This window comes from Apium graveolens, chromosome 7, assembly GCF_009905375.1.
Source record: "Apium graveolens cultivar Ventura chromosome 7, ASM990537v1, whole genome shotgun sequence".
Classification (NCBI taxonomy): Eukaryota; Viridiplantae; Streptophyta; class Magnoliopsida; order Apiales; family Apiaceae; genus Apium; species Apium graveolens.
Genome location: NC_133653.1, coordinates 268,258,175 through 268,273,315, shown reverse-complemented (window position 1 = coordinate 268,273,315; position 15,141 = coordinate 268,258,175). Strand labels below are relative to the sequence as shown.

General features: G+C 33.7%; 1 protein-coding gene across 1 annotated transcript; it reads right to left on the bottom strand.

Annotated features, from left to right (window-relative positions):
• Positions 1–10,734: 10,734 nt before the first annotated feature.
• On the bottom strand, positions 10,735–12,555 carry LOC141670770 (beta-amyrin 6-beta-monooxygenase-like). Its single transcript, XM_074476760.1, has 3 exons — positions 11,544–12,555; positions 11,242–11,429; positions 10,735–11,155 (listed from the first exon to the last, which is right to left on the bottom strand). Exons 1-3 carry the CDS (start codon positions 12,490–12,492, stop codon positions 10,856–10,858), a joined length of 1,437 nt encoding a protein of 478 aa, XP_074332861.1. The 5' UTR covers positions 12,493–12,555; the 3' UTR covers positions 10,735–10,855.
• Between the last annotated feature and the right edge of the window lie 2,586 nt (positions 12,556–15,141).

Below are 15,141 nucleotides of genomic sequence, written 5' to 3'. Positions count from 1 at the left end.
AATTTTATTCCCAAAGTTACAACTACTTATGTCATAACAAACATCTGTTAACACTCTCAGTAGATCATATACATGCTTATATTTAAAGTGGAATGAGATCATACTTGTCAAGGTTTTGACCATGAAGAACTTGTACGACAATTAAAAAGGCTTAGATCATACTTGTAATTTTTCGAAAGGGTTAATCTTAAATATCGCAAATGCACAAGAGATGCTTTCAAGGCTGTTCACGAACGGAGCCGAGTTTTGACCGAATAGAGCCGAACTTTTTTTTTTTCCAGACGAATCGAGCGGAGCTTTCTTATCGAACAAAAATTGAGTCCGAGTTCGAGCTCGTTAACTAATGAGCCGAACACGAGTTTGTTCGCGAATATAAACGAGCCGAGCCGAGCCGAGCCAGAAAAAAAATCAGGTCAACCGCTATTTGTCTGTCAATAACTTATCAAATAAAATTTTATTTTTTTTGAAACTTTGGTTATATCAATAAAATATATATATCTTGACATCTGCGATTCGATCGATGAAAAATATTTTTAAAAAATTCGAAACACCAATACTAAATTAAAAGTGTTTAGGATATATTATAATTTTTTCGAATTTTAATGAGCGAGCTCGAGCCAAACAACCCAAAACTCGGCTCGAACTCGTTTTGCTTAACGAATACATTGATTTTCTGTTCGAACTCGAGTTCGAGTTCGTTAACGAGCCAAGCCGAACAAGCTCTTAACGAGCCGAACTCAAATTTGTTCACAAACAGCTCGGTTTGTTAACCGCCTAGATGCGTTTGAGTGAATATTTACATTTATCCATGATAACGTCATTTATTTTGAGTGTTGATCCGATATCTCTTCCCAACTAAACGTAATAATGGATTTTTACTCCCGGATATTTACATCTTGATATAGATGATGAAGATGATGATGTGAATACATTGAAAAATGGTTATGAATTAACTATCATGCAACCTCCAACCTTCACCAAACTAGACTATAAAATTTTATGATTTGGTGACGCCATTACCAAGCGCTCCATGACCAATTTGATGATATCTAAATCTTGTTGTTCTGTATGGATTTTGATAATGCAGTCAAATGATTTTGAAGCAGACTAAATGATACACATGGTCTATCTGGATTCCAAAGCCCAGCATGTTGAAACTGGATCTTGGCCCAACAAGAATGGCCATAAGATCGAAATCCAAAAGACTTAATTCAATGGAGCATGTTTGGCCCATTTTTTGTTGCCCCGCCCCCCTTCTCATTGCCCTAACCCATTTATAATAAAAAAATCATTAATATATTCATATTGTAATATCTTAGTATATTTAATAAATTTGTGTTTATTAAAACTAGTATATTTATATTGTAATATCTTAATATATTTAGTGAATTTATGTATCCTATTTAGTATATTTGTAACTTGGTATATTTTATTCATACAAACTTAAAATCCGTGCGACTGATGGATTATTTCTAATATTTTATAATTTTTTGAATTCAATTTAAAGTGCAAATTTTAAGATATGAAGTTTATTGATTTAAAATTTTTAATTATGTGATTTGATAATAATTATAAATATACACATATGTGTATTCATGGTATTTTAGTTTCAAAAAATTATATTAATGATTGAAAGAAATAATTTACTAATATTTATTGGCGTGTTTTTAAAAGATAATTATGTTTTAATTAAAATATAAATTTTAATTAAAATGTAAATTTTAATTCAAAGCAATACTATACTGATTATCTTTAATTTGATTTTAATCTTGGTTTAAGCCGAACGTATTGTATATAAATTATTTTATATTAATCTAAGACCTATTATGCCAACCAAATTTGACTAATTATCTTCAAATTTATTTTGTTTAATTTGTTTAAACCTGAATCAATGATAAAATTTTTATGTTAGCTCGGATAAAATGACATATGATATAAACTCTAGTTTGGTTTTAATAAAATAATATAAATATCATCGAAATTGAAAAAAGTCGGTAATTATATAAACTCAAACATTGTACTAAGAGACCGACCATCAAATATTGAAAATTAGGTAAATTTTAATTTTATTTTAGCCTGAATCACTAGTCTCACTAATCTAAGAATTATCTTTAGTATAAATTTAATTTAAGTTTTACCGCAGATAAATAATATAATTTATTTTGTATTAGACTTAGACTTCTTATATAAACAAGATACAACTAATTATAATTAGTTTATTTTAAATTTTATTTTAGCCGAATAAATATTATATAATATTTAGTTTTAACCCGATGACATTACCAACAAAATATTTTCCAAATTTTAATTTTATTTTAGAATGATTCAATAATATATATTTTTTAACCGTATCAGTAGAATTTATTATTTTTAAGTCCGAGCATGAAAAACAAAACACTATATTTAGTTTATTTTTAGTTTGTTTATTTATTATTTTTTGTGAATAAAATCGAACTTGTATTAAAATATCAAATCCAAATCCGAAGCATGAATAAGAAAATTAGGTGGAGTGACATGCCACTCCCCCGTGACATACAAGTAGCTTGTGCGAGGACATGAGCTACATTATTCACAGAAAAATAAGCGAAACTAAATAGCACTGGACTTATGTGTTTACTTAACTCGATACAATCTATTACAATGGTATCAAATAAAGCTCTTCCTTATCTTCCATTAAACGCATCATCCGAAGCGTAACAATCCGTTTCAAACTTACACTGCATATACCCTCGATTAATGACCCACAAGAGTGCTTCTTTCAGTGCTATCGCCTCAGCCTCACGAGGTTTCCAAGCACCTGGTATCCTCATAGCACGAGCTGCAACAAAACCTCCTCGACCGTCCTTTGCTGCAACTCCGATCCCCCCATTCATAAACACTTTTGCATCCACATTAATTTTTAACTAGCCATTCGACGGTGGAGACCAAACACAATCCCCAATCTTCCCTTTAATTCTCCTGCTTTCTTTCCTCACCTGAACTTCTGTCCATGCTTGCACTAAACAACTAGCCGTATTTCTTAAGTGAAGTACAGAACCATTTACACAATCCCAAACCCATCTGTTCCTTCGATGCCATAGACTCCAGGATAACATAGCCACCTCCACATACTGGCCCCTTGAACCTTAATTAAACACCCGTTCAACCACCGCTTTTGGATTCTCATGCTCAACACTGTACACTAACTTATCTAATCCCACTGCACGCCACATTGTCCTAGCAAACTCACATAGAAACATAACATGCACACCTATTTCAGATGCATAATAACATCATGGACATGTAGCTTGTACATTGACATATCTCATGAATAATGCTGCATTAGTAGGTAAGCAGTCCTTGCATAATCTCCAGATCAGGTGTGTCACTTTACTAGGTAATTTCAACAACGAACTCTTTTTCCACATTCTCGTGCAGTTATCTGTATACTCCACTTGCAAAGCTCTATAGAAGCTCTTAACTGTAAACTCTCATTTATCAGCCAATAACCAATATCAAGAGTTTGCAGACACATGTATAAACAGAGGAATGCGCTTGATCAACTCACAGTCTCTAGTTTCTAACAGATCCTTTGTAATTTCAACATCCTAATATCTCCCATCATCTATCATTAGGATGCTGAACTTTATCATTAGGCTACACCATAAGTACCTTGAGTTTTCTTTTATATATAGTGCTTAATTATAAATGCAAGTAGTGTTGGGTTTCGAGGACATAAACGTAACGGAAACAGTAATTAAAAACATGAAAAATCAGAATTTTTGAAACCCACCGCAGGTTCCATGCGAAAAATAGATATTTAATTTGTAAATCAGATTATTTACCTTAAGAAGCTTTACAAATTGATTAACTAATGGAGATCCAAAACTTGTTCAATCACCACGCATCCCGATCTCGCGATCTACGCTCTATCGATATCCACACAAATACTTGAACTCAAGGATTGGATGTGTACTATCACAAACTAGTTTTTTCTTGATCTCTTCATTTTATCTCTTGGTGGCTTGGGTTCTAGTAAAAGTCTTGCTTACAAAATCATCCACACAAGAGATATTATATAGAGAGAAAAAGAATTATAACTCTTAACTAATTAGGAGTTATTATTAATTCAAAATTCCTATTTGTATAATAATTAAGTCACACTTAATTATTTAACAAATGAATTTCATAATTAATATTGGTAAATTTGAATATCAATATTTATCTAATTAATTAAGTCATGCTTAATTAATATTATAAATAATTCGAATTACTTTAATATAATTTAAATCCAATTTAAATTAAATCCTTCAAGAATTCTTTGTGTGTGACCTTATAGGTTTTTATTACGTTGACAACGAATTTTAAATCTAATATAAATCGTAAATAATGAGCGGCATCTAGTAATACATCATTGCTACCCAAGTAATAACAATTGAATCGGTGATCGATTAAACCTTTCGTGAATAATATATAATGTAATATAATCCCTTTAACCAAATATTATAGATTAAACTAGAGGCATGTAATGTGTCATGCTCATCATAGTTTAATCTAAATTTCCTTGATCAATGAGTAGACTATCATATCAAATCAACATTTGAGCGTGACCACGCATTTCATAGTCTAACTCACAAAAGAGGCCAATAATATCACTCATAAAATAGGAGGGTTAAATCCCATCTAGATCATTCATATTTCTCATACGATTCATAATATATCCAATGTCCACTTTTATCATTACCCGGTCAATGATAACTTTTAATGAAATCAATGTATATTAATTCTCGTATAGAAATATAATAACTTCAGGTCTAAGGACCATTACATCATTATCACTGTGAGAATTACTTATGACACAACAGACATGTAGAATCTCACATTGGGTCAGCCCAGCACCATGTACATTTACATATGCCTCTGTTTTTGACTTAAGTATCACTATACCTATGATCAATGAGATGTGATCATCAGTCAACAAACACACCAGTCTTAATATATTATTATTGTCCCTTAATAATAATAATCGACTAGGGACCTTTAGGAATATTAATACTATTCTCATAATCTCATTTCTAAGTCATGTACTTAGAGATATAGAATTGTATATCATATTTCAAGGACATTTATTAATCTAACATTTATATCACAATAAATTAAGAATTAATAAATTATAAAGGGAATAATCGATAGAACATAAACATTAATAATCCTAATGTCTTAAACTAAAACATAATAGTGTTGTCTCTAGGGCACAAACACTAACAAGTAGTGTATTATCTGTCAGAAGTCGTCCCTCGATAAATGCAGATTGATTATTAAATATAATCGATTTGAGGCATGGTTTCAACCTATTAGCTACTACTATCAAAAGGATACGCATGAAAACATTATATAGAGATATAGAGCGCAAATCAGCAACCTGCGTTGGGCACTTCACCTTTGGAATTAAACATACTAGGGTTCTGTTAACCTCATCTGGAAAAATACCGTTCTCAAAAAATTATCTGCAGAATTCGAAGACATCTTTACACCCTATATTCTAGTAAGTTTAAAAAAACACGGGTTCAGACCATCTCCTCTAGGTGCTTTCTCCGGGTACATAGCAAAAACTGTATCTTTCACTTCTTCTTCGGTTAACTGTTGCATCAAATCATTACGTTGCTCATCCATTATTTATTTGAAGCTAATTCTATCTAACATTTGGTCACCTTCATTCGACTTCAAGAAAATATTTTCAAAATACTTAACAATAATATTCTGAATCTCCTCCTCAGTATCTTGCCAATCACCATTAACATCTTTTGTTCTTCGAATCTTGTTCTGCTCCCGCCTTGTGAAATGCGAATTTATGAAAAGAACTCGTGATGTTATCTTTAAATTTGAGCAATATTGCTTAGCTCTTTGACTCCAAAACACCTCCTTTCTTTCTAATAGCATCATATTGTTCCATATCGCCTCATTATATATCCTCACACCACCCACATCCCTTAAAGATCTCAGACGCTACATCTCCTGTCGATAAAATGCCAATTTAGATTTCAGAATTTTTAAATTAAACCTCCCCCATTCTTCCAATTCAGAAAACCATTAGCCAATTTACTTATTAGATCACGAGTTCCAGAACTATTCCAACACTCTTGCACTATGTTCCTGCATTCTATTTCATGAACCCACATATTTTTAAATCAAAATCTGTGACCTTTAGGCATATACACTCTTCAATTTAGAAGTAAACATAAAGGCATATGATTAGACGTAGATACTTCATGCACCAAAATTTCTGCATTTGGGAATAATCCAGTCCACTCTTTATTTACAAAACCTTTATCCAATCTTTCAACCACCCATTTATCAGTCCATCTAAACCGTTTCCACGTAAAATTATCTCCCTTATACCCCTAATCAATCAACATACAGTCACTTATAGCCTCCGAGAAACCATTTAATAAAGCACGAGAATGACTCTGCACTTCTTTCTTTTCATCAGTTATCATACGGTTGTTGAAATCACCAATAATACACCACGTCAACCAAGAATCTATTTCCATTTGCCTTAGCATATCCTAAGTCTCTGTCCTTCTCCCTCGTTCTGGAAAATCATAGTATCTCGTGTACCTCCACCTACCCAACTGCTTATGATCGACTTCAAAGTCAATGAAGTTTAGACTACTATTTGTTACCATAATATTCTCCTCATTTTTCCAGAATAAAGCCAAACCTCCCCCACGACCACGTGCCTCAACATCAAAACAACCTACAAAGCCTAATTTATTTTTTATTTTTTCCACTATATCCTTTTTCACATAATTTCACTTAGAAAAATAATGCTGGGCCTGCATAAATTATTCACTTTTTTAATAATCTAACTGCCCGCGGGTTGGCCAACCCAAAACAGTTCCATGTAAATAAACTCATAATCCTAGGAGGGACTGGGCTCCAAGACCCGCCATTTGTATGTTTAAAGACTCATTTTTTTGAATTTCAGCATTTAAATTATCTTAATTTCCTTCTTGAATTTCCTCCACTTTATATTGCATTCTCTTTCTTTTTGAATCATACACAACATTCACTCTTTTCATATTATCCTCTCCTACATCATCGCTTGTAATATCTACAGCCTATTCAATGTCCTAAATTCTTGCCCCTTAACTGCAATTCCTCCCATATCTCCATAATTTTCTCTAACCACTCCATCCACCTCCATGAATCTTGCTTGCTCCTATTCACCACCCTAAACCACCGTTGATACTGAATCACTTTTATCCATTTTCGTCCATATGCTACTTTCAACCCCTATGTTTCTTAACCATCTCGAACCAGTATTCAGCTTTGCAGCATTTTTTGCTGGAGCCCTCAACCATACCCCGTAAGCTCACTCAACAACTTTGTCCAGATTTGCATAGATGATACAATAGTCTCATTATGACTGTCCCAGAATACCACAAACAAAATACAATGTACCCAATCTTTCATACTTAAAATTGACCCAACTCCAACTATCCCTTTCCCGCTTTATTTTTAAACTTCTTTTGCAATGGCTTCTCCACATTTAACATCACTCTAATACGTACAAAGGGCTTCCATACTCCATCAAGCGTGTTAGCATCCATGAATATAAACTTTCTAATCAATATCCCAATGTTCCTCAGTATATTTTCAGATAAAAACCTCTTGGGATGTCATAAACTTGAATCCACATTTTCATTAATTGAAGTTGGACCATACATGTTTAGGTTCTCACCATCTATCAGTTGATGGAAAATTAACGTACCTTGTTCAAATGACCAAGGCCCTCCCTCAATTACTTTTTGCACATCCATTTTATGAAAGAATACAAAAGAATATCTCATACCTCCAATATCATGAACCTCCATTACCTCTCTTGGCCTCCAAGTTTCTTTTTTCGTTAGAAACTTACCGATGAGGATATACGTTTATTCCTGCTATACTACCTCCAAGTTTGCCATAATTATTCCCCCTTCATCTTCTTCGTCAATAACAAGATCCGCATATAACTCCTCTAACGATTTCTCCTGCCCCGCCATAACCAAAGATCCATAAAATGATAATGATGGTTTTTTGAAATGATAATGAAATCACAAGTGTTTTCACCTAAAAATGATTTGAAAATAAAATCAAGAAAGATACTGTCAATCTTGACATAGAAAAAAAACTGTTATGGTGACAGACTTTATAATGATGTACCATATCATAGTTTGTTTATTTAAAATTGAATCAATAGTATAATTTTTTTGCTCTGATTCTATTCCTATATTTATCACACTTGAAATCTTAGCATAAGCAATCACATGTATAATTAGACTCGGTGAATTGGTTCATCACCCAGTGAGTCAACTGGGAACGCCCACCTAGTCAATCATAAGGAGCTCAAATCAACTCAGCCATTTAGGGTAAGTCCATGTGAATAGGCTCCACAACTCAGGTATATATTCTCAGAGTGAACGTCGTCTGTTATAGAAGATACTAAAGTAATGTCTTTTATGCGTGTAGAATCAAAAGGCGAGAATGTGAGGCTTAGGAAAGCAAAAGCCAAGATAGGTGATATGAAGGAGGTTATCTGGTCATGAAGTAATTCGTATAAGAATCGAAGGGCGAGAATGTAAGGTTTAGAAAAGCAAAAACCAAGCTAGGTGACGTGAAGTTGGTTTATCTGGTCAAGAAGGAATGCTATAAGGCAAGTAACTTTTCAACTTTTACCTACTATAATATTATTAAATACCCACTGTCACTTTATGATCAAATTTATGCAAGAAAATAACATGTTTTCTTTATTGCTGAATATCATGCTTTATTTCAAATAGAAATGCTTTTAAATTGATAATACTTATGAGTTACTGAGTAATGATTCTTTTGGGTATACTTTACCGCATGTGAACGTAGTTATGTTTTATGAAATTGAATTCAGAATAATTTCAGACTTGATATAGTATCAATGATTTCAAAGGCTGGTAATGATTTAAAAATGAAAAGCATTTTGAAAAGTGAAAGATTTCAATCCTAATAATTTCTACGGATTTATATTGATTCGAGGAGTAAGTGGCCGAGTAACGTCGATCCGGCTATGTAATTATGAATACCAGTGAGGGCGGGAACATTATGAAGACCAGTGGGGGCTGGCATTTGAAAGGCTAAATAAATGGCCTTATGGGTATCCTATTCACGTCCAAAGGGACTGTAAAGTCCGTTATGGGGATTGTACGTGGCTGATCACCTGTGCAATCCAGAGAGTTATACACTCCAATCGAATAAAATATTTATGTAAAGAAATATCCAGATGATTGGACTGTTTTGAAAAAAAATGAGATGGTTATTTCAAATGAAGGTAAGTTCGAATAAAGAACTATTTGATATTTTCTATAAGGAAATGTCCAGATGATTAGACTGTATTGAAATTGAGAAAACTTGCTTGAACAAAAGTAAAGTTCTGATGTAAGAACTTTTTTGGAAAAAAATGTTTTGATAAAGAAAGATTTTAAGAAAATTTTGAGAAAAAAGGGTTTTCATGAAAATAATGTTTTATAAACAACGACTTCTGTGGAAAAAAAATCGTAATATTAAACCTTTTTTAAGAATTTGTAACTCTGATTTATAATTAAAAACTTTATATCTTATTTTATTGGTTAGTTACTTGCTGAGTTTTTGTAACTCATTCCATTTTTTTTCTAACCCTGACAATTAAGTATAAAGATGGAAATGTTTATAAGAGCGCTAGAAATAACGTTAGCAATGGACTTCTGCAGATAACTAGGCTCGCAGTGCCCTCGCAGGTAGAGAATCTTTGGTAGACTACCAGTAAAAATAATCTCTTTTGTTTGATTTATAGATGAATGCTTGTTTCACACCATAATCTGTTAAAGATCTAGATTAATGTAAAGGGTTGTTATCTTATAATATTATTATTATTTTTTCCAGGATATATGTATTATATTATTAAGTTGTGACCCTCTGATTTAGACTCCGGATCGGGAGGGCTTCACAAAAACTATTGAAGAAATTGTGTAAGAGAATAATATAAGCTGGTGATTTCGCATAAACAAAAATCTTGAATAAAGCGGGCGATTCCGCTTAACCAAAAATCTTAACTTGAGGGGGTTGTCCGTTCTGAGAAGAAATTGATTGATTGGAGATGATAAGTATATTTTGATGAAAATTGATTGGAGTGGATTTTTTTTGGCAAATTCATGAATATGAGTATCGTGAGTTTGATGGAGGGTGTTCGAGATGTGTTCGAGATAAATTAGGATATTGTTGAAATTAGAATTTTAAAGAAGGATATGACTTGTGTACATTGTTAGAAAATATTAAAATTGTTGACTAAGTCCTGTAATCTGTATATGTTAAATTATTATAAAAGTATACTCCCTCCGTCCCGACCAATTCTTTACATTTGATTTGGGTACGGATGTTAAGAAATATGTATAAAGTAGTGAAAAAGAGAAAGAAAAGTGGGTGAAGTGGTGTGACCCATTAATTTTTAATGTATGAAAGGGAGATAGTGGAGTAAAAGTAGTGTGAAAAGGGAGAAAAAGTGGGGAAAGTGGTGGGACCTATTAACTATTTTTGGTAAATTTTGAAGTGTAAAGAATTGGATGAGACATCCCAAAAAGGAAACATAAAGAAATGGTTGGGACAGAAGGAGTAACATTTAGAGCATATATTTTATCAAACTGCAAACTAAGTTTTTTATTGCCATACATTATGCTTAATGTACCACACGACTGAAAACTCAGCTTACCAGTAATGTCTTATTAGGAATTAATTATACATATGGAAAATTGGAAACTAGAACTTGATGAGCTGCATGATCACACACATACACACGTACATAGATCTTGATAGCACTACTATATATCTATTTTGCATGGGGGATTAGGCGCATTGGAAGCCCTTCCTTCGGTACTGGGATTACGTGGAAGATTATCTTCTCGTGAGGATTCATCCTCTCCAATTTGTATCTGGTAACTATGTTATATATAAACACCAGAATTTCAAGACGAGCGTACTCTTTTCCGGGACACATTCTAGGCCCTCCACCGAAAGGTACAAAGGTGTATGGCGCAGGTCCTTTCCCATCAAATCTTGACGGATTAAATTGTTCTGGATCCTGAAAGTACTCTGGATTCTTATGCGTTGAATACACTGTCCAGGATGCCTACAAACAAAATTGTATTAAATTAACCAAACGTTTCGTCGATGATTGAGAATTAGACTATATGTGTATAGGTATTTGTTAGATACCACCCATCCCTTTGGAATGGTGAAACCAGCGAATGAGACATCAGTGACAGCCTCCCTAAAGCCACCGTGACCAGGTGGCATGAGCCTTAGAGATTCACAGACAACATTCCATGTGTATCGCATCTTCTGAATATCTTCCCAGGTTAACAACTCCCCCTCTCTTTTTGATTGTGCGATTTCCATTAGTTCTGTAATATTTTTTAATCAATACTCAGTTCTAGTTAAACAACAAAACTGCACAGTTAGCCCAAACTCAGTTAATCTAATTATTTACTGAGTTCCAAATCACATACAGTACGTACCTTTGTAAACCTCGTCATAAATATGTGGAAGCTCGGCAAGATGCTTGAGCATAAAGGTAACAGTAGTGCTCGTACTCTCAGAATTAGCAATAAGTAAACTAGTGATATTATTTGATATCTCCTTATCGCTCATAGATATTCCATTTTCATCCTTTAACAGGAGCAATCGAGACAAAAAATCAGTAGCCGATGTTGACGTTTCATTTCTCTCCATCATTTCCTTTCTCCTGTTGCTAATGATCTTCAAAAGCTCCTCTCTAACCATTTCCCCTCCTTTAACACCTTTATTAAAGGCACTACCAGGCAGATCGATTGGAACAGAAAACAATCCAGTACTTACAAGCCTGAAGAGCTTGAAAAGCCTAGTAACATGCTCGACATCGACAACATTTATAAACAATTTAAATGCCAAATAAAACGTGTATTTCTTTGCCAGTGGATGCACCTTAACAACATCATTGCCGTCCCATTCAGACTCAACATGCTGTCGTGCCATGGCATCCATCAAGGGGATGTACTGTTTTAGTGCCTCCGGCTTTAGAATCTCATGCACAAAACTACGCATGACAGCCGTAACATCATTCACAGGTTTGTCTGTATAATCCGGGAAAAACAACACCTTTCTCACCGACACTGGCCACCACGGGGTGAACATTTTGCTGAAAACAAATTTATTCCCTTCTGCTCCACAAAACACAGCCATTTTTTGCCCGAAAAGACTAGTTTGAAACACATCATTGGAGTACTTTTCTCGTCTTTCGCTGATGAATCTTTGAGGACCGGATAACACAAACCTAATGGTTTCTCCAACCACTGGCCATCCAGTTGATCCTGGTGGAACATTAATGTTTGAGCCTCCACTCTTTGTTTTTAGCAACACCAACAAAATTAAGAAAGGAAGAATTATTAGTAATATGTAAAGATATAAGCTCAAAGCTAGTGTATGCATGGCTAACTATATATAGGGCTCTTATAAATGTGATGTATATGCCAGCTCTGGATTTCTATGCTACATTGTAAAGATGTCGTCTCTTTATATAGTGTCAATAAGTATGATTAATAATCATATACTAAACATATATAGGAGGACATTTCACCACCCACCCCAACCAATTTGCCAATTTGGGATATAATTGTATTGTCAGGAGTTTACACATAAGTAATAATTGAAGCAGCGCATATAATATGTTAAAGTTTTTGAAGACTGGATAATTACAGATTTGCATGTAATAAAACTGAGCATGAAATGTCAAGAAAGATGCAGGAAGAGTCTACATGTTTACATGGAGAAATATATGTTCATGCATGAAAAAGGTGGCTGTACAAATATCAATACATGCATGGGTCATATATGTGAACCGAAGAAATCAAATTACAGAAGGTGGCACATGCATGTGACAAGAAGAACTGTATAGCAGCAGTCCTAGATATCAGGTGGCCAAACATTCATGAAATAAATTCTACTTAATTAGTAAGCAAATGATGTAATGCTATGTGCAGCCTATATATAAAAATAGGTTCTTGCTCTGTTACTGTAATACATAGAAGTTAGCCGTGAGAAGAAAAAGAAAGAGTTGATGCTTAAGGAGCATCTCCAATACACACTTAAATTGATTCTTAACTTCAACTTTGAGAAGTGAGATGAAAGTTTTGTTAGAAGTACAAGCTAGATGATTCATGAATGATTTTTTGAGTCAAGTACATGTATCTGATATAATATTAGTTCATGAATTTGTAGTATCTTTCCATATTCCTAAAAAGACCAAGAGGTTGAACCTGATGTAATGCAGTGACTATAAATTGTATCATCTAGTGAATTGAAAACAAGTTTCTTTTCTTTGCATATTGTTATCCAACAAACTGATATCGGAGCTTATCAAGAGAATCCTGCACATTGCAAGCAAGAACAGATTCCTCATCTAGCTTCTCAGAATTTTTGTGTAAGAAATTAGACTCCTGATTTTCATCCCTCACCTTCTTGTAGCAATCTTTCTTTACATGGCCAAATTTATGGTAGTAGTGACATTGAATTTGTTGTTGTGTGATGCTTCGTCCTCTTCCAAATTGTCTTGCACGACCTCTACCTCTTCCATGATCATACTATCTTTTATTTTCATGATTTGAGTTAAAAGAGAAAATTTTCATTTGTCCTCTTCCACGTCCCCTACCATGGCTGGCTCTTCTTCCTCCCCGACCTTTAAAAGTACCTCCGCGACATGATTCGTGCATTTTAAAAGTTTGTTCAGAGGTTTGAGATTCATAGAGTTTAATCCTAAGTTCATGAGATTGCATAGAGCCTAAAAGAGATTCAAGCAAAAGTTCGCTCATGTTCTTTGACTCTTTAATTGCGACAACTACGTACTCATATTTTTTTTGTCATACTTCGAAGAATTTTCTCCACTATCCGTTGATCCTTCGGTTCCTCTCCATTAATCTTGAGTTGATTGGAGATAAGAACAACTCTGTTAAAATATTCTTCAACAGATTTAGAATCTTTCATCCGAAGTGAGTCAAATTCGCCTCTTAAAGCTTGCAACTTAACCATCTGCACCTTATTTTCGCCTTTGTATGTCGTATTAAGAATGCTCCAAGATTCTTTTGACATTGCTTCTACTGAGATTCCTTCAAAGATAGCTTCATCTACTTCCTGATATATAAAAAAAGTGCCTTGTCATCCTTCTTGCGATTTTTCTTTAAAGTTGTCAATTGTTGTGGATTCAGTACAGTTTGATTAGCTGGTTCATCGTTGCCACTTTCAATGATTTCCCAGAGATCTTGAGAGACACATAATGCTTTCATCATGACATTCCATTGACTGTAGTTTTTTCATCATGATTATGGTTTGATCAAAGCAGTTTATGAAGTGTAGGTAATATGTTTAATTGAATTCACACAAACACAATATATCAAAAACTCACTTAATTGTATTAATCAAGTTTGTCTTGCTACAAATCCGTGTTCTTAAAAAAAATAAGGACTCAGCTTCTTTATTGAGAGAATACAAGAAAATGTAGATCTGTTTTGTTACTTGTGAACTAAGGATCCGTGCATGCTTTATAGACTAGCAGCACAGGCTTATAAAACTTGCACTAAAATTTACTAAACCAATTTCTAAAGCAACCTTGTTTATTTATTTTTATGGTGTTAGCAAATCTGTGCAGAATCTTGCTGGTCTGTGACCACCCTTTGTCCATTTAATCTTGGCCCTTGATCTTGTATTCTTCAAGCTGCTTTGTAGACTTTCCAATTCAGTGAATGAATTGTTTGTTGACTGATAATCTTGAATCTTAAACTTGTCTGTATTTTGAATTTGAGATAGTATGTCGAGATCTCCAATTGTTCTATAGAGAAGTGACATATCGATAAGTATAATGATTTATCGATATCTCTGAGTTCTCTATAGATATATTTGACTTGTCGAGGTCTCTAGTTCTTTACATGTGAAATGACTTGTCGATATGTCTGAGATCTCTACATGTAGAAATGACTTGTCGATATCTCTGAGATCTCTATATACACAATTTGACTTATCAATATCTCTGAGATCTATATCTGAGAAAATGACTTGTCGATATCTCCAATTCTTCACATCTTCATT

Coding starts and splice junctions, on each gene's coding strand:
- LOC141670770 (XM_074476760.1), bottom strand. CDS start 12,492: ATGCATACACTAGCTTTGAGCTTATATCTTTACATATTACTAATAATT. Junction 11,430..11,543: donor TTATGACGAGGTTTACAAAG/GTACGTACTGTA, acceptor AAAATATTACAG/AACTAATGGAAATCGCACAA. Junction 11,156..11,241: donor CCATTCCAAAGGGATGGGTG/GTATCTAACAAA, acceptor TTTTGTTTGTAG/GCATCCTGGACAGTGTATTC.